Genomic DNA, 26,821 nt, shown 5'->3' on the forward strand with positions numbered 1-26,821 from the left:
GAGCCCTGTTTAGAAGAAGAATTGGAGGTTTGCTTAGAGTTATGGTGATTGGGAAGATCATAAGTAAAGTGTGTATAAGAAGCTTATTTGTTTGAGTGCTTGTCCCAGCTCAGATGTACAAAGGAGAAACCATAGCTTTTCAAGATTTAGATAGATGAAAAGTGAGAGTAGATATGGACAATATACATTATGTAGTTGGAATTAGGAAGTCAGATGGAACAGAAAGAATGATGATTTGGGGAAAAACTGGGAAGTGATTTGAAAGACATATGGATGAATTCCTTCAGGATGATACAGTTATTTAGGACACATGTCAGACTATGTTGCTGAAGAAGAACTATGGTTGTTTGCCTTAAGGCAAAGGAGAAGTTGTATATCACAAAAGAATGGACTGATGGGGCAAGAGAATTGTTGAGTGTGTGAGGTAACTCAGATGAGGATGTTGGGTGGTTATTTGTTTTATATTGTGTTCAGTGGTGCTTTGGCTATGGGCAGTGTGTATAGAGACATGAATTTTATTTAATGAATGAGATTTCCAAATTTATATAGTAGCTTAGGAGGATTTGTTCAACAAACTGAACATAAGCTGAAGATGTATGTAAGTGATCTGAAAGACCATGTAATACATACACAACATATAGATAATGATAGAGTTAAGGGTAATAGATATATCCATATCAGGGCTGAATTTAGTAGCTAATACTTTGACTTTTGTTTTTTACTCAACTGCATTGAGTTAAGGCAGTATGTGTTGAGGAAAACTTTGTGAGAATTTTTTTTGGTTGTAGGAAATGCACACAAAATAGATATGTAATCAGATAACAAGATGTAAATTTTCTAATGTCAGTGCCCCTTGGACAGTTCCCCCAAGGCCTGTACCACAAGACCATTTGGATAAACCTGTTGTAGTGGAGGGGGATGAGGTAACCATCAATTGCCCTGTAGATGCCGTGCCTTTACCTACAATTACTTGGTTAAAGGTAAACAATCACTCTAGAGTTGAATCATCATGTTCTTTTCTTGCTATGTCAGTTTTATAATTATGTTTATATTAAAATGTGTGTTTAGACGTATTCCAAACATTTTCTCCCACATTATTTACTCCTCCAGTGAACAAGTGTGCTGTGTTCGTTTATCCTTTCTCAGTCAAAACTACAGAGAGAACAAAGTAACACTCCTGAAGGTAGAAATACTGTTGAAATCCTTATCACTGAACTTAGCACACTTGGGCATATTTTTGAGTTTTGTCATTATATGATCATGGTTGTTTAGTGTTTTGACTAGAAATGTAGAATGAGAGTTTTGAAAAGATAGGTTTAGGAGCTGAATTGGAAAATGCAAGAAAGAATAAAGTATAAAGTATCATCTGGGAAGTTAGTAATTGACATATGAACAAAGATTTAATTTTAAAGGCTTCTTATAGTGTGAAATTTAAAACGATGAAATCGTATGAATCATATTCTATCGTTTACATTTGGCATGCTTTTGGTAATATATACCTTTTATTGGCCACTTTTGTTGAGGTTATGGTGTCTAAAGCATAGTGCTGTATGGTGTTGTATAACATTATATCTGGGGCTCACTTTCTAAAACAAAGATGGCTAGTGCAGATTATTCTGATTTAGGTGACAAGTTTCTTGTTTTTTAGATATGAAGGTTTCCATGATTTAAAGGATGAGAATGAGTTACAAGACAAAAATGTGCTTGTGCTTGCAAAGCAGCCAGTGAGTGTTCTGAATGTTCTGTTTTGTTTAGTGTGAAGCTTTTTTTGTATTTGCTTTTGAGATGGTGGAAGACCAGGAAGATGCGGCATAGTCTAGATAAGTGGAGTGGATGAACTGTGTGCAGAGGATGATAAAGGATTTTTTTCTTGTCTGAATATTGTGCCAGGTAATGTTTGTTGCTTTTTTATTGATATTATTGATATGAGGAGTGAATGTCATGTAAGTGTCGTATGTGATACCTAGAATTGATGGTGATTTGTTCAGTGGGAGCATTTGTCCATTCAAGGTGACTGGAGGATGTGATCTGAATTTCTGTGTGTGTGGGGTTAAAAGAGTGACAGAAGACTTCTGCATAGATGCAGACAGTGTTTTGGGTGAGCCATTATTCCTGTTGTGTAATGTAGTGCCACATATTTCAAGTTGCTTAAGTTTAAGCAAATTAAGAAACTGCTGTGCTAAGTATTTGAGGTTGAAATAAAATTTTGTAGAATTGACTATAGAATGAATGTGATATGGTTTTTTGTTACATGGTTTTTTGGAAATAATAGGATGGAATAAGTGAATACAGTGAAGCTGGTTTTTTACGAGAGTTGAAAATTGGCTGAGACGCTTAAATTGTAGGAAAGAAAGTTAAAGCAATTGTAAGGGGAATTGTTTGTAAAACAGAAAAGTATGTCTTTATACTGCAACAGTAATGGGTGCAGAAAGTCTTACATGAACCATTAGTCCCTGAATGTAGGAGATGGCCTATCATATATGAATTAGATTTCAAAATGTAATGATGTTTTTTCTAATTCAAATTTAGGATGTAGTAAGTGCTAACTTTTAAGTTTCTTTCTGTAGTTTATTGACTTTATTTTGTAATGATCCTTATCTTTCATTCCAACAGGATGGATTTTCCATCTTCTCCACTAAAGATCGAGCAGACATGACTCATATAATTGTTGAAAACAATGGACAAACTTTGCATATTTTGGAAGCAACTGCTGATGACAAAGGTCAGATGATAAAAGTATATGTTTTCTTTCAGAAATTCTTATCAACAGTCTGTTTAATGAGAAAGGCTCAGTCATCTGTTCTTGATGCTACATTACTATCAAGGGAAATGGCTATCAGTGGATTGAACCAGGACATGTGAAGCATCTGGTGTAAACCATGGAAAGTTTTTATGGGGCCTGGATGTGGAAAGGGAGCTGTGGTTTCGGTGCATAACACATGACAGCTAGAGACAGAGTGTGAATGAATGTGGCCTTTGTCTTTTCCTAGCGCTACCTCGTGCGCACACGGGGGAGGGGGGTGCCATTTCATGCATGGCAGGGTGGTGGCAGGAATGGCTGAAGGCAGCAAGTATGAATATGTACATGTGTATATGTCTGTATATGTATAGGTATGTATATGTTGAAATGTATAGGTATGTATATGTGCATGTGTGGGCATGTATGTATATACATGTGTATGTGGGTGGATTGGGCCATTTTTTTATCTGTTTCCTTGTGCTGCCTCACTAACATGGGAGACAGCGACTAAGTATAACAGATAAAAAATAGTAATTATATATATTTGTTATACATGATCACTGTTTCCTGCATCAGCAAGGTAGTGCCAGGAAACAGACAAAGAATGGCCCATCCACTCATATATACATATACGTACATAAACGCCCACATGTGCACATATACATACATATACATATCAACATATACATACACATATGCAGACATTACATACATATACATATCAACATATACATACACATGTGCTGACATACATACATACACATGCACATATTCATACTTGCTTGCCTTCAACCACTCCTGTCGCCACCCCGCCCCACAGGAAAACAGCATCATTATCCCCTGCTTCAGCCAGGTAGCGCCAGGAATACAGACACATTCATTCACACTCAGTCTCTAGCTGTCATGTGTGATTCACCGAAACCACAGCTCCCTATCCACATCCAGGCCCCACAGACCTTTCCATGGTTTACCGCACACACTTCACATTCCCTGGTTCAGTCCATTGGCTGCATGTCAACCCCAGTATACCACACCATTCCAATTCACTCTATCTCTTGCATGTCTCTCACCCTCCTGTATGTTTAGGCCTCGATCACTTAAAATCTTTTTCACTCCATCCTTCCACCTCCAATTTGGTCTCCCGCTTCTCCTTGTACCCTCTACCTCTGACACATATATCCTCTCTGTCAATCTTTCCTCACTCATTTTTTCCATATGTCCAAACCATTTCAACACACCTTCTTCTGCTCTCTCAACCTTACTCTTTTTATATCCATACATCTCTCTTGCCCTTACATTACTTACTTGATCAAACCACCTCACACTGCATATTGTCCTCAAACATTTCATTTCCAACACATCCACCCTCCCCCTTACAACCCTATCTATAGCCCAAGCCTCGCAACCATATAACACTATTGGAACTACTGTTCCTTCAAACATACCCATTTTTGCTCTCCAAGTTTATGTTCTCTCCTTCGACACATTCTTCATTTGTTCCCTGCACCTTCGCCACCTCCCCCCACTCTGCGACTCACTTCCACTTCCATGGTTCTATCCTTTGCTAAGTCCGCTCCCAGATATTTAAGATACTTCACTTCCTCCAATTTTTCTCCATTCAAACTTACCTCCCAATTAACTTGTCCCTCAACCCCACTGAATCTAATAACCTTGCTCTTATTCACCTTTACTCTCAACTTTCTCCTTTCACACACTTTTCCAAACTCAATCACCAACCTTGTGGAGTATTAAAAGCTGATTAGATAAAATGACTCATTAATTAATCTGTGAGTAGCCTGATTTTCTTTTTATTGTTAAGCACTTAAGTTCTTGGGGTAATGTTTGAGATGGCAACTTGAAAAGCTGTTTTGAGTTAAAGGCAGTTTCTCTTCGTCATTCCTATACTTGCCGTAGTAGGGAAGGATTGCTTTCAAAGATGTATAGAATAAAAGTGTAATTTGTAATAGCTTTAATGCTATGTTGCTATGTTGGTCATGTGTTGTTTGCACTTTAAGCCAGAAAGTATCTAAAATAGGCTCTTGAATTATATTCTTCCAATGTCAGTCTAATTTCAGTAGTGTCATAATTGTTTTTGAAACTTTGCATCCCACCAGTTGAGAAACACTGCTGTAGATTAGATTCAGATGCTCAGTTAGAAATTCAAAACAACTTTGCAGGCATGCATTCATATAGCCCATGCTAAATTCTAAACTTTTTGCAAAATTAAATATCTAATTAAGTATTCCATTTCCCTAAATATTCTTAAATGATCAGTCTCATGTGGTTGCTGTGTGCTATCCATTATACTGTTGCAGACTTAAATTTCGGTGGAATAGAGTGAATTTTACCTCTTATTTCAGCAAACCTTACCAAACCTGATGGCTCACCTTTCATATCACCACAAGCTTTAGAGCTTTGCTCTTTCCTCAGCATTTTTTGATACCATGGCCTAAAGAGAGAGAAAAAAAAGGCAACATTTAAGTGCTTTTCCATAAATCTTAATATTTTGTACATATCCATGATTTGTATAAGAGAACATGGCCTTGTTTGGTCATTTGCCATGCATGGGTGGTCACAAGCCATAACAAGTATTTGTTACTTGTTGTAACCAGTCATGATATTCACATAACTTTGTTTATGAAATCATGGAAGATGATGTAAAATCTTCATATTGTTGGTGGACTTTTAAAAAAATGTGGCCTTTTTTACAGGTATATATCAGTGTGTGGCCAAAAATGATGCTGGGGAGACAGAACTGTTTTTCCCTTTGGAAGTGATGGTGGCACCTCAGTTTATGCAATACTTTCACTCTCCTGATGTTGTACTAGAACTGGGGAAAGAACTAGATTTGGACTGTGATGTCATTGGAGATCCAGAGCCTCAGGTAAATTTAGATATCCACATTTTGATTGATGCTGGGACTGTGTGTGAAGATAAATATAATGATATTAAAATTAACCAAGAATGTATTTATATTATAGAGATTTTCTTTAATGTGAGAAAAGATTCCTCTTTGTTATGCATTTTTGCATACTCATTAAGTTAGATAATTTTGTATAATTCTTATGTTTTTCTGTTTCAGGTATTTTGGCAGCATAATGGTGAACCACTGTCTGTCCATGTGATGCCTAGTGGTCAGAGGGTTAACATACCATATGTTAGACTTGGAGATGCAGGACTCTACACTTGTACAGCTATGAATACAGCTGGCACTGCACACAGAAACTTCACAGTTTCAGTCCTAAGTCAGTTACAGAGTATTTGAGAATGCTTTATGATGCAATAAGAGTAGATTTCAACAGTGGACCGTACATTTGCCCACTAGCACACACTTCATAGTTACTACTTTGATATATTTAAGGTATAAACAGAGAGATAGTGCATATCATAGATTTTAAACATTGATGTGTAAGGAGGAAGATTGAGTATTGGAAGGAATATGAACTTTTGGAAAAATAAGTTGGGAGGAGTGATTGATATGTTGGAGAAGTGTAAAGATCTTTCTGTGGATGCATCAAGAAAAATGATGAAAGTAGAAACAGAAAGAACCATTTACAGGAATAAGGATGTAATAGAGGCTAAGGAAGACCAAATATGTGATCAAACCTAACTTTACATTATGTTCTTGTCTCAGGATTTCTCAGGAAACCAGCCATGCCCAATAGGTTTCACCACAGGCCAAGTAAGATCATGTGTGTATGCTTTTGTAGAGTGGGTACTGGACAGATGAGGAGTGTGAAAGCTAAATCTTGGGCATTACATGATATGCAGTATGTCTAAATGGTATATCCAGTTTTAGAAAGATGGATGGTGCCCAGAATGCTGGTGGAAAAGCCAATCATATGCATGCCAGGGGAGTGTAGTTTCAAATGGAAACTGTATATGACTGATGGGATGAAATTGAAGATTGTTTTGGGAAGGTGGTTGTTTAATCCTTCTCGGATCATTATTGTGTGTGTATGTTTTGTCAGTGATATCATTGTTAGGAAGGAGACATCCGTTAGGAATGTCTATGTTGTTGTAGTGGGAAGCAGGTGTAAGCTTTTTTTTATCTTATTTCATTTTTTGGGCTTGTGGCCAGTAATGAAATGGCTTGGTTGTGAGGAAGTGAATGCCAAGCATGCTGAGGTAATAGTGGACTGAAAGTATTCTCTTTTAATGTCAGGTGTTGAATGTATGTTGTTGGGCAGCTGGTAATTACTCTGAGTGTCCTACTTTGTGTGGTTTTCAGCTTTGCAATAGTTATGTTTGATACAGGGATAAAGAGGGTTGTGAGACATAATTTAGGGTGGAGTGGATGAAATGTTTATAGAGGATACTGTGGGATTCTTTTTTTTGGCCAACTCTCATACTGGTAAGTGTTCTTAGGTCATTAAGTGTGTTTATGGCCTTTTTTGTTGATGTTCGTGATATGGGAATAAATGTCAAGTGTGTCTTGCATAGGTGGAATTTGTGATGTCTGATTCTTTCTATACATAACTGAGTTTTGGAATTCATTACCTTCCCATGTTCTTCCCATTATTTGTAACCTTCATCTTTTGAAGAGGCAAAATTATCCTACACATGAATCCTCAGAATACTTTCTTTTTTTCTCTATTTCTTTTATTTTTTTTATGTCTCTGTCAAGGCATGGCCTTAGTGAGGACTTCTGTATTTGATTAGAGCCTTTGAGATTAAGAGAAAGTATGATTGAATCTGCAAAGATGTTGTAAGTAAGATTTTGTATTGAACATTCTGCTCTGAAAGCTTCAGTATTTGTTGCATGGCTTAACTTATTATTGATCTTTTTTGGTTCATTTCCTCTTTTATGCAAGTTATCTTTTTTATGATGAATTATATGGAATGAGTATGAGAAGTAAGACATTTTTACCAGGTAATTGTACATCGATATTTCCAAAATAAGAGGCAGTGATTGCTCGTGTATGCTGATGAAGTACGTATTTTATGTAATCAGTGGCTCCAGCACTGGAGGATGGTGGAGTCAGCCGGCATAATGTGGAGGCAATTCATGGCAGTGACAGTCAGCTGAGTTGCCACATAACAGGATTCCCGCCGCCGACCATCTTCTGGACGAGAGACCAACTACCTCTTTCCAACTTGTTAGTGGATAATATCTTATTTGATATAACTCCAAATGATATGAATAAACCACATTAGATGTCACTTAGGTTTGGGAGTGAACTCTAGTTTTGCAATTCAGTCACCATAAAAGATGCATGCAATGTTTCCATGCTACAGCTGCTTTTGATAAAAGATTTAGGTTCGTATAGATGAGGAATAGTGATGAATATAAGATATTGGAAAACATATGTGCTTATGGAAAGAGCTTATTAAATGTTAGGTTTGTGTGAGACTGGAATGTAATGGAGTGAAGGGCATGAGATAGGCTAGTTACATATGGAAAGGCCTAAGAAATTCTTTTGAAGGATGTGTGGATTGAAAAGATGTTTAACTGCAGTTGCATTATTTTTGGATTATTATTTGAAAATTCAAATGTGATTGATATGGAATGAGTGTATAGGTTGCAAATGCATCATATGATGATAGAGAAAGTTTTTAGAGAGAGAACTAGAAAGACTGGTTGAAACTATGAATTCATGCAAAGAAACTGTGTAATGATGACCCAAGTGGATGAGTGCAATACAGAGTGGAAGAAATAAGCAGATAAAGTATACCTGGTGGAAATTATAACTGGAAGAAAATATGGATTTGGTGGCTCACTGTTTATGGGTGTTGCAAATATATTGTTGTAACATAAGGATGTGCATAAATACAGTGGTACATGCACAAAGAAAAAGGGGTGGATAAGACCATGATTGATATTTTTCCAGTAAGAAATGAGCTATTTGAGAGGAACATGTGGTATGATTGGATGGAATGAAGAAAAAATGAGGTGTTGTATGAGAGATGTGATATGGCAGGGAATGCTAAAGTTATGTGTTGTGGAGTGGAAGAATGAGTAAAACATAGCACTTTGAGATTGTTTGGACTTAAGGAAACAATGCAAGTCAATAAGTTTACAAGGAGAGTGTATGATAGGACACTTATAGGAGTTGGTGTGAGAGGAGGACCACCTGTGAGAAGGGGGAATAGTGTCGAAGAGGACTAAATGGAAGAGAAATCGTGTAAGAATGCATAGAATTGTGTTTATGAGGGAGGCATGTAAGGAGAGGAATAAGTGGAGATTCTTTTGCCATGGCCACCCCTTTGATGGGAGTTCCCTGAAGGAATGGGCATAAGAGGTACAGATAGAAAGAATAGGATAGTTTGTGTGCAAGGTGTGTGTTCTGGGCACTGCTTGATGGGGGCTGGTCATATATGGTAGTAATATGTAGATTTGCCTGTTAAGTAGAGAAAGTATTCAATGAAAGTATGAAACTTAACTTTCAGGTGAAATTAAAAAAGAATTTAGAGAATTTGGTGAAACTACAAGGTGAGTTCAGGGGATGTGGTGGTAGTTCAAGAGTGTAATAGAGAAGGCTGCTACAAAGGTATGTGTCACTGTAGGTATATGTTGTCAAGAGGTAAAACTTGGTAGAAAAGAAATTTAATAATGTCAGGTAAGAGAAAGAGTTTGGAATTTCTGAATATGAGGCTAAAAAAAGGGCACTGAAGTTCACTAGTTTTGGAGACTCTTTTGCCATGGCCACCCCCTTGTTGGAGTTTCTGGAGGAAATGAGCATCAGAGATATAGGCAGGTATATATACATGAATAAGATAGCTGAGGAGTGGAGCATAAGAATAACAGAAAAGCAAAGGAAGATCTTGAGAGAAGAGTAAATGAAAAAGTATAAGAGAATGAAAAATCCATTTTGGGAGGAGGTAGAAAGATGAGATGATAGATATGTGTAAGAAGACTAGGAGACTGCTTTTGAAAAAAAGTCAAGTTTGAAAGGCATGTAGAGAATACCTTTGGCTGCTGGACAACACAGGATTTTCTAGGAATGTGTGCTATCGACATTTACCACCAGTCTTTCAATTTTCAAAACCTGCATTTTGAAGTGTTTGAAAAATGGTTGTCTGTGGTATAAAGCTTGCTTAGGAAGTCAGTGTTGGGTACATGCTGTCTTGTACATTTGGCAAAGTAAAGTGCACTTGAAAGGGCTTGTTTGAACATTTGTTTCTATATATTTGCTTTGCATTCATAACAGTCTGCTCATTTTTACCAAATTGTATACTATTTTTTCTCATATGATCACCTGAATATTAACAAAACCCTTTCATGATTCTGCTCCTGGCTGTCAACATAGTTTCCTCACTAAGTCCATAGCTTTTAATCCATGAAAATATGTATTAAAGAGGATTTATGTAGTCTTATTCCATTGGTGCAGGTCTGGACTGGAATACTCGACAGAGGGAAACAATGAAACTCTAATTCTGCATCATGTCACACCTGCATCCTCAGGCCTGTATGTCTGTAATGCCACTAATGTTGTTGGTACTGCTATCAAAGAGTTTAACTTAACAGTTATGAGTAAGTTAGTCTGTTATATGTTATATAATTTTTTTTTACAAAATGTAGGCAATGATATATGTAAGGATGCTTTAGATGATATAGACAAAATGTTTCTTTTTTTAGTCGTAGGTGTAGAATTATATTAAAAAGTTTTTGTTTGGAATCAAAACAGAATAGGGGACCAGCATTTCGTGAAAGATAATGGATGTATAACATATCTCTCACATACTTTAGTGAAAGGGTTACACTAGCACAGTAAGAAGGTTTGTTGAACCTTGCAAAGTTTAATTTGTTACTTGTAATACCAGCTTTCCTTCTCAATTGATATGAAAATTGGCCATTTTAGCATATTAGATTATATTTACCCAAGTACCAAGTTCTATGAAAGAGTCCTGGTGTTACCCAAGATGTGTTTCAAAAGCTCCTGCAGCCTAAGATGCACTACTGCCAGTTGCAGGGAAATGTGGGCTCATTTGGAAAGAGAAGTTCTTTGATAAGATTGTGCTCCCAACGATACAGCTGCACTAATGGTGTTTTTTTTCTTTTTTTTTTTTTTACTCATGGTGTAACCTTGAGCAGGTGGAATTCAGTAATGCCAGCTATTCTAGACATCACGTATGATATACACATGACATTCACTCCCCACACCAAGAGCATCAGCACAAAAGCAACTCACAAACTAAATGCTCTGATTTAGACAAGAAAAAGAATTCCTCAACATCCTCTGCAAAAGATTCATCTCCACTTTAACAGTGCCATACCTGCCAGGTCTTCCACCCTCTCAAAAGCAAATCTAGTAAAGCTGCAGACCACTGAAAATAGTGCTTTCAGAACAACCAACATCTTTTAGGCAACCACAAACAATCAAGTCCTGCCCAGTGAAACAAAGATCCTTCCAATACAGTTCTGCCTCAACATGCTTGGTGCTCAATTCTATGCTATAGCATTTGACCCCTTCCACCCAAGCTGCTGTATAACTAACCACCAACCCCCAGTTAGAAATATAATGCATACCTCTGCATAATAATTCAGTAACCTTTACTCACAGATCCCTACACCCTAAACAGATATAACCCTGAATATAAACTCTGAATATAAACACGGAATAACACAACAAGCACTGAACAGTTGACCTTCCAACTCAGCCTTAAACTTCAACCCATCTGATTTATACCCATTGGAAACTACTCTCCTCAGGTAAATATGTCACATTCCTCTGCTTATGCTCTGAACATTATCCATTACTACAACATTGCAAACTCCATTTCATCATATCCGAAGACCTGCCCTTCCCACCATAAAGAGGACACTCAGCACTTAGTAGCCTTGCCTTGCACTTCCTTCACATAGATGCACACACAACACCACAACACTTTATGACCTATGGTCCTGACGTGTGGACATGGCCAGCATCCTGAGTGCTGCAGGAGCCTCATAAGAATAGAATAGACTTCTGTGGCAGGAGGGTAATATATACATATACACATATATATTGGCAAAGAGGACATATGTGTCAGAAGTGGAGGAAACAAGGAGAATGAGGAGACCAAATTGGATATGGAAGGATGGAGTGAAAAAGATATTGAGCGGTCAGGGCTTGAACATACAGGAGGGAGAAAGGCATGCAAGGGATTGAGTAAATTGGAACAATGTGGTATACTGGGGTGGACTGAACCATGGCACATGAAGCATCTGGGTTAAGCCTTGGAAAGTTCTGTGGTGCCTGGTTGTGGATAGGGAGTTGTGGTTTTGGTGCATTACACATGACAGCTAGAGAATGGATGTGGTCGGCTGCAGCCTTTGTTCGTCTGTTCCTGGCACTACCTCGCCACAGTGCAGTATCATCTGCAAACTGGCTTGTCACTAGCCTCCATACCTCACCAATGCACTCCATCTATGCATTTCCTTTCCCTAGTTTTACTTTCACCTCTCTTATCACTGCATTCATATATATGTTGAAAAATCCATGATGACATTCCTCAGCCTTGCTTCACACCCACATTTATACTGGAACTTTCGCTCAGCTCTCTATCCTTTTTTACTCATGCACTCTCTTCCTACTCATATCATTTTCTCTTTTCCAAAATCTCTGCAAATCTTTGCTATCACCTCCAACAGGTAATGATCAGATATCCCACCCGCTGTCCCTCTTACCACATACACAATCAAGAGTATCTTTTGCATGCTTATCACTTAGACGTTAGTCTAGTATTGCCTGCTTACCATTTTTCCTGTTTCACTTGTTCCTAAGTATGTGCTTTTTAAACCAGGCATTCCCAATAATCATTCCTTTTCAGCACACAACTCCACAAACTGTTCATCATTTCTGTTCACCATACTGAATACCCCATGCCCCTAAACTATATCCTGAACTACTGCAGTACTCTTTCCTGCATTCAAATCACCCATTATTATTACCTGATCTCTTGCATCAAAACTGCTGACACATCCATACAGTAGTTCCCGAAACACTCGCCTCACTTAATTGTTCTTCTCATGGCCAGGTGCATAAGTGATAATAGATAGATAGATAGATGAATATGTGTTAAGTTCATTTAAACAAAGAATTTGGAAATTTTATAAATTTTTTTTTATCAGGCAGAAGTCTTTATATTTACTTTTTATTCAGTGTAATTGATTATAAAGTTGACTAAGGGTTTACTGTACTCTGCATTAAAGTTTGTTATCACTCCTTCTAAAGAATGACATCAGAATGCAGTTTAAAGAAATGTTTTTTGTGTCTCTTAACAGTTCCTCCATCAGTGAGAAGTGTTGATGGTGCTAGTGAAGATGTTGTAGAAGAAGTGCAGGTGGTGGTTGGAAAGAACGTGGTGTTGAACTGTACCATGGATGGCACTCCCTTACCTGTTATCACGTGGTTGCGTGATGGTCGAACTCTCACACCCTCACCACGTTTCCATCTGATGTCTCCAGACCAGTTGTTACTCACAAATATCCAGGATGGAGATTCAGGGGACTATGCCTGTCTTGCTACAAATCGTGCTGGAACTGCTGAAAAGCAGTTTGATGTGCAGGTGATTGGTAAGGAAGGAAACTTAACATCACAGTTCAAGGATGCAGGTTCATGTTTGCATGTTGATAGAAAGTTGTTTTAAGGGTATTTTGGTGTAGTATGCGCAGGGCTGTTCACAATTTTCATTTGTAACCTGAAACTTAAGTTTTGAGGAAATTTAGGTATGATTTTTTTTTGTTATATTCTAATCAAGTAAACATATCAGTCAAGGAAATCCTATTGGAAGTGGAAAGTTAAATCAGTTCATAAAAGAATCATGATAGTTGCTGTTGATAAAGCTGGTTACTCTTTTGTTGTAATTAGCAGACCTCTTTGAATTTTAAATTTAGAGTTTAGCTTGATCAGTGGGACCAAGAAAATTAACATAACTTTGTCAGATTTGTACTAATAACTATAGATTTCATGTAACTGATGCTGAAATGTTTGATGAAATGTATTCAGAAGAATTTAAGACTTTGCAGTGCTTGAATTTTATTGGATACTTAAATTCCTTAAGAATCTAAATGAAATTTTGGTAAGATCCTGGATGAGGGGCACCTTTGAATTAACTCTGGAGTATAACTGTTTTTGTTTTGCAGTGTTAGAGTACTAGATAGAGAATGTAAAGACTGACAGGGCATGATTTGGATAATTCATTGTTTATTCTATTATGATAGGTTGGTTTTGAAAGGGTTATAAAGATCAAATAGGAATGAGGTGATTCATTGTAGAAATAAGTGAAGCACTTCTTGGAGTTAACAAAACCTATGAAAACCTCTTCTGCAGCCAAGATTTACCTTTATTTTTCATGATGTCATTTGCTCATTCCAATCGGATGGTTGAAATATATGCAGGAAGTTGTTTATTTACATTTCAGTACATTCACACTCACTCAGCACACAAACCTGACAGCAGCTGGATATTAATATGTGATCATAATGATTACATATTTCTCAGATATCATCATAAATAAGGTAAATGTCAGCTGACAAAGTTGTTAGGTGAGGGTTTTCATAGATACTTCCAATTTCCATTAGTCATTTATTATTTATACTCTAATTATCTGCACATTTTCCCAGATCAATTGATGTCTTACATAGCAGGATGCTATTGCTGTCAATCCACTTATGTAATCTCCCACTACATGTTTGTGTTGCTCTCTGGATGTTTTATACAATTTTTTACTTTATGAGCAGTAATTAGATCATTAAAGTTGATGAATAGCATTAGGTTTTGTCATTGTGGCTGGCAAATTATGGTTAAGGTAGATTTCTTTTATATCGATGAGGGATGTAAGAGACATTGGGCAGCACTGGTAGAAACTGGAAGAGGGGAATGTATCTTGCATGTACTGGCCACTTGATAAACCCATTTATCATTTGACCTACTGAATATTAATCTGTATCAAGATGCACCCAGGGCACAAGACACAAGGGTCACTGAGACAGAAGGGGCATCAAACACTTGCCAGGTCGACACCATTTAACCCAACAGTAGCATTACGGAGTCAGCAAAACACAGTTCTGGTACTTGCTGCACATTTAGCTTCTAGCAGTGGACTTTAACCTGCAGCACCTGCTGCTGCACTCAGACACTACACTGTATCATCTCCAAAGAAAGGGAGAAAAGAGATGCAGTACCCAGCATATCAAAGCTGATGGCATACTATGTTGAACTGGGTACAGCTATGCAAGTGGTCAGTTTGGGGGACATTGATGAATGTCTGCCTGAACTTTGTCAGTGACCTGCAGCATATCCTTGACTCCAAGTTTTTTTAAGACCGTTGAGAGGCTGTCAGCGTTGAGTAAGCCCTTGATGCCATGGGAGACAATATGTGTGGCATAGTAACCAAGGCTATTGTGTGATCAGTTTTTCAAGGTGACAAAGCTGCTGGATGAGCCTGTGAACATGATTGTGCATTGTTGCCAACAAAGTGCTCTAGACTGAGTTTTAGGGCCCCTTTAGTGATGTGTGTATCTCAGAATACATATGGAGTGATGGTGTGGTTGGGATTCTTAGTTAAAACAAGAGGTAGTTAAGGAATAATACATATTTAGTGACCTTGTGAGACTCTTCAAAAGATATGTGTCTTTGAGGCAGTTACGAGTGAATTAGAGGTCTATTTGCGTCATGGAGAGATGCTGACAGACCTGAGCACTGTAGCAGCATTAGGAGTTGGAAAGGCATCACCTGGTGTTGCAGGAAAGGCACTAGGTCATTTTCATCCAGGGTGGTGTTCAGCACTGTGCTGTGTGGATTGACATCCTTGATAGATGTTAGGAGAGCAAGCAAAAGGAGCCTGCTGAGGCTGTTGTCTTTGTAGGACATGTTTTATCACCAGCATGTTTCTCGATGCAAGCCATGGTGGACAAAGCCTGGAAAAAATTGTAACGTGACGGAATGTGTTTTATATTCTGCTTCACTCACATATGCAGCCTTTTTCTGCCTACTGTGGCTTCTGTCTTGCACAGTTAAAGATGGAGTGAATGAAAGCAAATTTTAGAGACATTCATTTAGAGTGCATTTTAGCTAAAATTACTCAACCCTACATGTTTCTCTAACCTTTTTGCAGGACACAGCATGTATCATAGGTAAACAGTATTACTCATAATGTTCTTAAATTTGAATAATGTATCCTAGTAAGGCCAAGGACTGCTTTCACCACCAGAAGCACTGTCACTCGTCTTGCTTGAATGAAAGACTGCATTAACTGATTGTGTGGCTGGTGGTGTGGTTGGAAAATGCAGGAAACAAGGATAATGGCTACTCCAGTGATGAGTGAGTGCATGTAATTGATATATTTGAAGGCCCATGCTGCCACATGGTAGATTCAGTTTGAGCTTCTAGAGTTTTCAAGGAATGTCTTGAATGGTTTTGGTGAAATGTAGTTGAGTAATACATGATATTTCCTTTAGAAATTTACATAAGGTATCTAAAGATGAAAGGACTATTTAAAGGATTGATCCTTGAAAAAGTTACTTTATCAAAGTAACAGAATATTTATACTTTGTTTCTTTACACATGTACTCATTATAGACTGCCTATTTTGTCTTAAGATTCTGCAGAAACTAGTCTTTTGTAAATATACATTTTATGGTGGATATAGATGAGAGTAATTATTTGGATTTTGACAAGTGGTATAGGTTTCTCAACATGATTGACATTCTTTAGAATTGAATATGATGGATTTGTTTTGTCAGATTTATAATTTCTTAGATATTGAACCCATAAGTATTATTTTTCAACAGTGCCTGCTAAGATCGCTGGTCCTTCTGAGGCTACTAGTACCTCTGACAAGCTAGTCCAGCAAGAAGTATTGGTGGATATGCCTTTTTCACTGTACTGCCCTGCCATTGGTTCACCTTTGCCCTACATCACGTGGACTAAGGTAACTCAGGTTACATCTTTTACTAATTCTATTCTAAGCGTTGTTGGGATACCAGCTTATAGTGTTGTTCTTTGCACTGTTGATATGATATGTCCCTGTTGAAATTGCCCTCAGATTTTTATTATGCACTAGAATTTGGACCCTTGAAATATCTTTCAGTTGCACTTTCTGAGAGTGCTGTCCACATAATAGCATACATTTTTGTTTGGTTACAAGCATACCCACTAGAAGTTGCAGAAGAGATGGCAAGTGAGGTGGACTACATACATTGGTTTTCTATTATTTCTTATTTTACTTATACTAGCTTTGATAGTCTTGTTAAGTATATGTAAATGTGCATATATGTATTTTTGATAGGATGGTGCTCCACTAGAAGGCTTTTTAGGGATGAGCCTTGATGGGCGCCTAAATCTTGGAGAGGATGGCCGCCGTCTTCTAGTGTCAGGGGCGACTGTCGCTGACTCTGGCACATACATTTGCAGTGCTGAAAATGAAGGAGGAAGAGATTCTGCATCTTATGATGTCGTTGTTTTGGGTCAGTGTATTGAATTATGGAAACATCAGTGTGTAAAGTTGATGATGCTTGTATGAAATATGTATAAATTTATATCTGTGTATTTTTATCTCTAATTCTCTTTCCTTTTAATGGCATGGATCAAGTGTGTATAATCTCATTTCATACAAGTATGCATCTCTAACTGATATTTGATGTGTTAAAGTGAAATTTGACTTCCAGACAAAATCAGATGCTCTATAAATTTTTACTTCGCACTCTAGTGTTTCAACTGTCAAGTGAAACTAACATCTTAATTTGCATCACCAAAGGTACACTGGGAATAACTGAGTGAACGAATGTGACCTTCTTTTGTCTGTTTTCCTGGAGCATTGAAGAATATGTGGAAGGTGAGAACATTATCTCAGAGAGTGAAAATTGCTATGTTTGAAGGAATAGTGGTTCCAACAAAGTTATATGGTTGTGAGGCATGGGCTACAGATAGGGGTGTGTGGAAGAGGGTGGATGTGTTGGAAATGAAATGTTTGAGGACAGTATGTGGTGTGAGGTGTTTTGATTGAGTAAGTAATGAAAGGGTAAGAGAGATGTGTGGTAATAAAAAGAGTGTGGCTGAGAGAGCGAAAGAGGGTGTGTTGAAATGGTTTGGTCATGGAGAGAATGAGTGAGGAAAGATTGACAAAGAGGATATATGTGTCAGAGGTGGAGGGAACGAAGAGAAGTGGGAGACCAAATTGAAGGTGGAAGGATGGAATGAAAAAAATTTTGAGTGATCCGGGCCTAGACATACAGGAGGGTGAAAGGTGTGCAAGGTATATATTTTTTTTATTATAGTTAATCACTGTCTCCTGCATCAGCTAGGTAATGCATGGCAACAGACGAAAGAATGGCCCAACCCACCCACATACATATGTATATACATAAACGCCCACACACGCACATATATATACCTATACATTTCATCGTATACCGACATATACATACACATGCATATACATATATACACATATACATATTCATACTTGCTGCCTTTATCCATTCCTGTTGCCACCCAGCCTCACATGAAATAGCACACACACACACACACACACACACACACACACACACACACACACACACACACACACACACTCTCTCTCTCTCTCTCTCTCTCTCTCTCTCTCTCTCTCTCTCTCTCTCTCTCTCTCTCTCTCTCTCTGTATATATATATATATATATATAGATAGATAGCCCATGCCTTGCAACCATACAATATTGTTGGATGAAGGCAAGCAAGTATGAATATGTAATGTGTGTATATGTATATGCTGTGTATGCATATGGATATGTATGTAAATGTTGAAATATATATATGTATGTGAGGATGTTTCCTCAGAGGCCCAGTCCTCTGTTCTTAACGCTACCTCGCTGAGGCGGGAAGTGGCGAATAGTGTGAAAGAAAGAAAGAAAGTATGTTTATATGTGAATGTATAAGTGGATGGGTCTTCCTTTGTCTGTTTCTTGGTGCTGCCTTGATGATGTGGGAAACAACGATCAAGTATGATAGATAAGTATAATGGAATTTATGCATCTTTCTACAGTTCCTCCAAAGATTATCCAAGACACTGATACTTTCTTCTCGAATGTGGAGGGTGAAGAAGTGGTTCTTCATTGTGAGGTAGAGGGTGATCCTCCCCCAGCTATAGTTTGGTTGCAAGATGGCATAGCATTACAGGACTTGCAGTTACCAGATATCAGTATTCAGGACCTTGATATCAACACTTCAAATAATGTAACAAAATCCAAAGTATGTTTAAAGTTTCTAGCTTTTCTTCTGGGCATGTCTTCAAAATGCCCTTTACTTGTCCAACATTGATTTTTAATCCAATGAACTCTGATAATTTACATGAGTTTCTCGAGTTTTTAGAAAAGCAGAGGTTAGATTTATGAATTGATAAATCACTGTTTGTAGATGCACTTACAGAAATGTGATTAGATGTATATGTATAGTCTGCTATTCATTCCTAAAAGTTGCTTACCCAATTAGACTTAAGTAAATGAACTAAAGCCATAACTTATATCAGAAGCTTAATGTTTTACTTCTAAATGTTTTGTATATACACAGTCAGTCATAAGGATTGCTTCAGTGAATGAGGTTCATGCTGGATCTTATACATGCATAGCCAGCAGTGTGGTGGGATTTGACGAGCTGTCTTACATTGTGAGGGTTGCTACGCTTCCTCATGTAGAGGATGATGTAACAAATACATATCTCACTGTCCGTGTTAACCGACCTGCAACACTCACTTGCCAAATAGAAGCCACACCTGAGCCACAGATCTTCTGGTTCAAGGTAATATATTAATGGGAGATGACAAAACTGCAAAATAGGTTCCCTATATAGTTGCTTTTGTTATACCCATGTAGATTTGCATGTAATATTTCCTTCATCAAATCAGACCTGTGCAGCATCTCAGATGAAAAAGAAGTAATGTAATTAGATTTCAAACTGCTTAAAATGTATTATTCCTAAAATCTGTATCTAAGAGTCAATTATATTCTTTTCATTTGAAGACAATTCATTTTGATAATGTAAAAACATACTTATGGTGGGCATAACCATACCCTCCATTCTGTATTGGAAATCCCGCATAATGAACATCAAAGTCTGCTTCCCAAAAGCTGGGGTTGTTGTACAGATGCTGTAATTTTTTTTCTTGTGAGGAAACCTGTAAAAGAGTTTTTATTTGCCCTAGCACTGAGTCCTGCTCACACTTCTGGAGTGGTTCCTCCTCCATCTATCCATTAACCTGAGTGGAACTGAAAGCTTTATGTGCTCTTAATCTTCAAGTATCACCTCTCCTCACCCATTCCTTTCTGTACATCCGTGGAATTTTCTTTCTTCTTTAAACTTTAAACTTTCCACTTTTGAGAATCAGGTCTACAAACACCTGAGTTTAACTTAATTTTTCTATTCCTTTTCTCAGGTCTTCATTTTTCCTTTCATTCAAGATGGCCACAGTTGGAACATTTTCATTTTTTTTATTATTTATTTTGCTTTGTCGCTGTCTCCCGCGTTAGCGAGGTAGCGCAAGGAAACAGATGAAAGAATGGCCCAATCCACCCACATACACATATATATACATACACGTCCACACATGCAAATATATATAAATGGTTTTCCTAAATAGAGAGAAAAAATTAGTTATTGTAAATTGAAAATGATAAATTTGAATTGCTTTTCCTTACCAGTTTTATGATATGAAGTTCATTTGTGTAGATAAAAAGCATGAGCATCAATCAGTATGTTAACTAAAGCTTGAATTTTTTTTTCCCAAGGTGGGATTCAAAAGGCCATCAGAATCTGAGTTGCAAATCCCTTGTGAAGTTAAGTAAACTATTTTTAGATCCTACCTAAAGAGCATCATACCTAGCTCCCTTTATGACCCCTGGTTATTTTGCATTGCAGCTCATGAAGAACTGTTCACTTTTGATTTACATCTGCTGATTCTAAAATTTGAAAGGTATACTCATGTTCCCCTCACCCTTCTCTCCTCCATGGTGATTAGATTTGTATATCTCAGCTTGTAACTTTGGCTCAGCTCTCGTAATTTAAGTACCATCTTGGTTTCCCTTCTCTAGATTCTCTAAAGTAGATCTTTGTATGAGATAATATGTGCAATTCTTCCTCATAAATTTATGTGCTTTACCTAGAATGCCAGCCCACTTGAAGACGATGACCCAAATGTACATTTGAGCATAGATGGAAGGGACCTGAAGCTGCTGCAAGTAACGGAAAAAGATGCTGCCAACTACTCATGTTTAGCCGTCAATGAGGCTGGTGTAATCTTCCTCAACTTTACCCTCGAGGTCCATGGTATAAACACATTTAGATATTGTGCATGTCTTTTTCCTTTTAGAAAATAACTAACTCTCATGCTTTTGATCATTTGAGAAATATCCGTGGTCAATGTGTAGCTTTGGTTAATCTTTTAAATGTTACTTTGCAAATGCAGAGGATGGCCCTGGTTGGGAGTTAGTTGTTATTGATTGTAGGCCCTTTTTGTAATTTTCTTTTAGGTTTTTTTTTTTCTCAAATCCCTCCTTCTTCATGTGGGTATGCTGTCTCAGTTTTTTGATGAGAAATGTGGGCTTTGAAGAATGAAAAACCATTTCTTTACTGTAAGTGGAACACTGTGAACACCCATTTAGTTTTCCCTTCCTTCTTATTCCTCTTTTCTTTTCAGAAAAAGATTTCTTTTTCCAAACTTTGAACATCCATTGATAATAGGCTGAAGCTTTCTAGAACAATTTTTCTGGGTGCTGTATTAAACATATGGATTGGGTGACATTGAATATTCTGGAAAGAACTTTCTTGCTAGTTTAATGATGGACAACAAAGGCTTTCGTTTTGTACAGACAAGTTGTACTGACAAGATAGCCTGTACTTGCTTTAATCCTGAACCTTTGTTTACGTAACTAATTTCACCAAATTCTGATGTGGCTGCCAGTAAGAGAGATTAAATCATAATGTATCATTTAGGATAACTTTCTCGATATAGCTGGGACTGAAATCTGTGTTTTTATTCTATCCACAGTACTGCTTGATGAATTTCATGTAAGCTCTCTGTAACAGTTTAATTTTATGATATAGGAACTTTACTCTCTACTTTACTACTGATTTTCATATTTTTCACTCACTTTCTTCCTACTTTTTCCTATCATATTTTTCTTTCTCATCATGTCCTCACATGATATATTTTACTAAGATGTAGATAAGTTACCTTTTGTATTTCTCAGCAGAATATATTTTGCTTTAGCACACTGGGCATGGGTTGTGAATATGTCTGTGATGTTTGGATTCTCTATTTACCATATGTACTCCGTGGAATTGGGAATAATGAAGTGATGATGATAGAAGATAGATTAATGAAATATTTCCTTAGACTTATCTTCAAATTTTCATTAAAACATGTAATTCTCATATTTACTGTTTCAGTGCTCTTCTGGATACACTATTATGAATATGTTTGCAAACACAATTGACTATTATTCACTGAGCATTACATTTGGTTTAGTTCCACCACGTATTCTGGAAGAGATAGAGGAGGTGCTGCATGTGGCTGCTGGTGATAATGCAGAGTTCTTCTGCCCTGTTCATGCCATGCCTGCTCCTTCAGTTCTTTGGATGAAGGATGCTAATATTATGCAGCAAAGCTTTACTGCCCTGTAAGTTGTATTTATATATTGTTGATGAATTTGCCATGGTGCAGATACATAGTATTCGGTTTTTTGAACATTTCATTTGAAGACTATGAGTATTTTATTTTCCAAGGTCATACAATAAACATCATTGGTAATTATATTTTTAAGGGATCCTCGAAGACTGCTGCTAACCAATGTTAGCAAGGATGATGATGGACGCTACACTTGCTTGGCAACCAATGAGGCTGGCACTGTAGAGCAGGATTTCACTCTCCATGTTATGGGTCAGCAAAATGCTCTTTTGTTCTTTTTCCATGGTATATTTTGATCTCACTGCAGTATCCTAAAATTCAGTGGTAAGTTGATGATGAATTACCAAAAGTTTTGTTGATGGGTAGGATGCTGAAGGGAAGATACATTATGTATCTGTCCATATTTCATAATCTGTATCCCATATTTAAGTAGGATGATCTGTGTTTCATCGTTCTGAGATATTTTGGTCTGCATACAATGCATAATTATGTAAAAATGCTGCAAACCTTGACATTTTTTGAGAAACATCAGCATTTTTAACCAAGTATTCATGCGAATGAAGTCAGTGTTTGGTATTTGAAATCTAAGAAATATAAATATATTTTTAAAATGAAATCTTCTATAGCAGTGGAGCTTGCCACACATTTAAGGGCAAGATTGAAATGAGAAGAAAGCAGGCTGATAGGGAGAAATGTAAGGTAGTACTGTTTGTTAGATGATGAAGTTTCAAAATTTTTTTAGGAGGACCAGTGATATTGACCAGAAAATTGTTTGGCTAAGAATAAGTGGATATTTGTTGATAAGAGGATATGGGAGGAAAATACTGCACTTGTACCCCATAAACACTTCCATGGACACCCAAGACCAGTTTAAGTAGTACATATTAACAAAAACATGCATTTTACCTCTATCAAGCACATATCTCTGTTTTATTCTTTTTCATACTTGGTTGCCTTTTCTTGCATTGATAAGGTAGTGCCAGGAACAGATGAAGAAAGGCACATCATCTGTTCCTGGTGCTATTTCTAGGACTGATGTAAATAATTTTTTTTATACTGAATTGCATCTGTTGTTTTAGCAATGTAAGTGTTGGGAGTAAATGGCCCTCCATGATGTAGCAGTTAGTATTACTCTGAATGGCACATTTACAAGCTGCTAGGGGTTGAACCCAAATAGTTTTGAATCCTGGCCGTGGTAGTCAGTCCACAGTTCACCCAGGACTCCCATGTCCTTCTGAAACACATTTTTGTACAGCTTATTTCTCATTAGAAAATATTATTTCACTGTGTTAATACTTCAGAATTGCTCAATCAGCCTGTTGCATATCTTTTCATCATTTGCTACAGCTCTTCCTTCTGTTCCCTTAGCTTCAGCAAGGAAGTAAACTCCAGTAAAGGTTACATGGACTTTTTTATTATAAATCTTATTCATTTCATGCAGTATTGATTTGAGAAAATTGCAGTATCATAATCGTACATATGGCTCTACTGTTAGGCTTTTGTCACTTCTTTCATGCTCTCTTAAAGTGGTGGCATAACCATAAGCAGTTAAATGAATCCTACATTATTGTTATCAGGAAGAAGTACTCTGTTCACTGCTACAGTGAAAGTGAGATTTTCTTTTCTCACTTTTTATTTTTGTCTCCTCATCTGCACTTGAGGGAAGTGGGATGTTTTCCTGTGTTAGCATTAAGAGGGTTAAGGCTATTTTATTGTTAGTCTTGTAAATCTTGTGTAGATTTTCAAACTTGAAAGTAAAGTATATAGAAATGTTAAGTTATTATTTTTCATCTATTTTCAAGTATTTTATGAAATGTTTGTGTATTCTCACAGTTGCTCCACGATTGTTGGACCTGGACAGCCCTGTGGTGGAGAAGTCTGTCATAGTTAATCGACCAGTTACCATCACATGTTTCATTGTTTCTGACCCTCCCCCATCTATATCTTGGCTCAAGGTTTGTTTCAGGGGCCACTTGTAACATGAATTTTTACATTATATGGTTAGAACTTATACTACTTCGAAATATATGGCACCAAATCAGGATGGCCTTATAACATTATCATGATAATCATAATCACTTATAGAGTGTCTGTGACATTGATTAGGAGAAGGAAACTCAGCATATATACTGAACATGGCAATGTTTGGTTGTGCTATATGAAAACAGTTCTTTACAATAGTCAATGAAACATGGGAAATATGAATGGAATTTTGTAGAATGTATGTCTTTTAGTCGCTGTTAGTCACTGTTTTGGCAGTGCTAGATTGAAAAATGATTTCAAGAAGTCTGGCTATACAAACATCAGTTAATCATGTACCATTGGTTTTACCAAACCATAGTTTCTTTTATAAGTATTCATGTTCATCAGGCTCACTGATGATATGCCTGCACCAGTTCTTAAGAGGGGCATAAAATGTTGCCCTTTTCTTTATATGCATATGTCTTTTTATCTGTATATCATTTTATTATTTCTCATCTTAGGCTCATTGTTGAAGGTGAGTCATGCATTCAAAGTTTCAAAAAGAATAAGATTATTAATTTCATTAGTCTCTAAAAGGCTTTCATCATCATCTGACAATCCTATAGGGGGTGGCTCCGACTGTCACATAACACTTGTATTTCCTGCCTTTGATTATACCATCAATAGCCTGTAGATGTCTCTTCCACTGTTAGGAAAGTGTGGGAAAAAATTCTTTTGTCCTCTGTATCCTTTGAACCATATTGCAGGTGTACAGACATCAGCCAACAGGTCATACATACACCGTGGCTCAGCAAAAAATATTTAAAATATGGGATGACCTAAGTGATGAGGAGGAACACCTATCTTGTGTATCACTTGGTGAGGAAAGTGATGTAGACTGAAATGAGAATTGTGAAAAATAGATTAATTAATTTGGCATTTATTGACATGGGGGAAATTATATCACAACTGTATCTAATTTTCTCTTTCTCTCATCATTCACTCTTAGTGTTTAATGTATTTACTGAGATTAATATTCATATTTGTTGACATGGGAGAAATTATATCACAACTGTATCTAATTTTCTCTTTCTCTCATGATTCACTCTTAGTGTTTAATGTGTTTACCTAGATTAATATTCATATTTATCACTACCAGCATCAAAACAAGAGTAGATGTGAATCTAAGTTAAATAGAAAGAAAAATAAATTCTCTTGATCTTTACTTCTTCTCTAGAGCTGTTATAAATGTCAGCTTCACTAACCTCCACCTCTCTTAGGAATGGACTTGGTGAATAAAACGATATTTAGATTTTTTTTTTTTTTTTTTTTCTTTTTTTTTATACTTTGTCGCTGTCTCCCGCGTTTGCGAGGTAGCGCAAGGAAACAGACGAAAGAAATGGCCCAACCCCCCCCATACACATGTATATACATACGTCCACACACGCAAATATACATACCTACACAGCTTTCCATGGTTTACCCCAGACGCTTCACATGTCTTGATTCAATCCACTGACAGCACGTCAACCCCGGTATACCACATTGCTCCAATTCACTCTATTCCTTGCCCTCCTTTCACCCTCCTGCAAGTTCAGGCCCCGATCACACAAAATCTTTTTCACTCCATCTTTCCACCTCCAATTTGGTCTCCCTCTTCTCCTCGTTCCCTCCACCTCCGACACATATATCCTCTTGGTCAACCTTTCCTCACTCATTCTCTCCATGTGCCCAAACCATTTCAAAACACCCTCTTCTGCTCTCTCAACCACGCTCTTTTTATTTCCACACATCTCTCTCACCCTTACGTTACTTACTCGATCAAACCACCTCACACCACACATTGTCCTCAGACATCTCATTTCCAGCACATCCATCCTCCTGCGCACAACTCTATCCATAGCCCACGCCTCGCAACCATACAACATTGTTGGAACCACTATTCCTTCAAACATACCCATTTTTGCTTTCCGAGATAATGTTCTCGACTTCCACACATTCTTCAAGGCTCCCAGAATTTTCGCCCCCTCCCCCACCCTATGGTCCACTTCTGCTTCCATGGTTCCATCCGCTGCCAGATCCACTCCCAGATATCTAAAACACTTCACTTCCTCCAGTTTTTCTCCATTCAAACTCACCTCCCAATTGACTTGACCCTCAACCCTACTGTACCTAATAACCTTGCTCTTATTCACATTTACTCTTAACTTTCTTCTTCCACACACTTTATCAAACTCCGTCACCAGCTTCTGCAGTTTCTCACATGAATCCGCCACCAGCGCTGTATCATCAGCGAACAACAACTGACTCACTTCCCAAGCTCTCTCATCCCCAACAGACTTCATACTTGCCCCTCTTTCCAAAACTCTTGCCTTTACCTCCCTAACAACTCCATCCATAAACAAATTAAACAACCATGGAGACATCACACACCCCTGCCGCAAACCTACATTCACTGAGAACCAATCACTTTCCTCTCTTCCTACACGTACACATGCCTTACATCCTCGATAAAAACTTTTCACTGCTTCTAAC

The 26,821-nt window shown here is 37.5% G+C and overlaps 1 protein-coding gene across 1 annotated transcript in view; it reads left to right on the forward strand.

The window, feature by feature from the left end:
- The window catches only part of LOC139747411 (hemicentin-1-like), a 206,042-nt gene that overhangs the window by 62,878 nt on the left and 116,343 nt on the right, over window positions 1-26,821 (forward strand). The window contains exons 30-44 of the mRNA XM_071659742.1: window positions 862-980; window positions 2,614-2,722; window positions 5,452-5,624; window positions 5,823-5,985; window positions 7,695-7,839; window positions 10,072-10,214; window positions 12,948-13,238; window positions 16,458-16,597; window positions 16,955-17,132; window positions 18,689-18,894; window positions 19,213-19,440; window positions 20,802-20,964; window positions 22,166-22,316; window positions 22,461-22,576; window positions 24,158-24,279. Coding sequence (XP_071515843.1) covers window positions 862-980; window positions 2,614-2,722; window positions 5,452-5,624; window positions 5,823-5,985; window positions 7,695-7,839; window positions 10,072-10,214; window positions 12,948-13,238; window positions 16,458-16,597; window positions 16,955-17,132; window positions 18,689-18,894; window positions 19,213-19,440; window positions 20,802-20,964; window positions 22,166-22,316; window positions 22,461-22,576; window positions 24,158-24,279 — 2,447 coding nt within the window. The remainder of the gene's footprint in view (window positions 1-861; window positions 981-2,613; window positions 2,723-5,451; window positions 5,625-5,822; window positions 5,986-7,694; window positions 7,840-10,071; window positions 10,215-12,947; window positions 13,239-16,457; window positions 16,598-16,954; window positions 17,133-18,688; window positions 18,895-19,212; window positions 19,441-20,801; window positions 20,965-22,165; window positions 22,317-22,460; window positions 22,577-24,157; window positions 24,280-26,821) is intronic.

Source organism: Panulirus ornatus, chromosome 68 (assembly GCF_036320965.1).
Source record: "Panulirus ornatus isolate Po-2019 chromosome 68, ASM3632096v1, whole genome shotgun sequence".
NCBI classification, from domain to species: domain Eukaryota; kingdom Metazoa; phylum Arthropoda; class Malacostraca; order Decapoda; family Palinuridae; genus Panulirus; species Panulirus ornatus.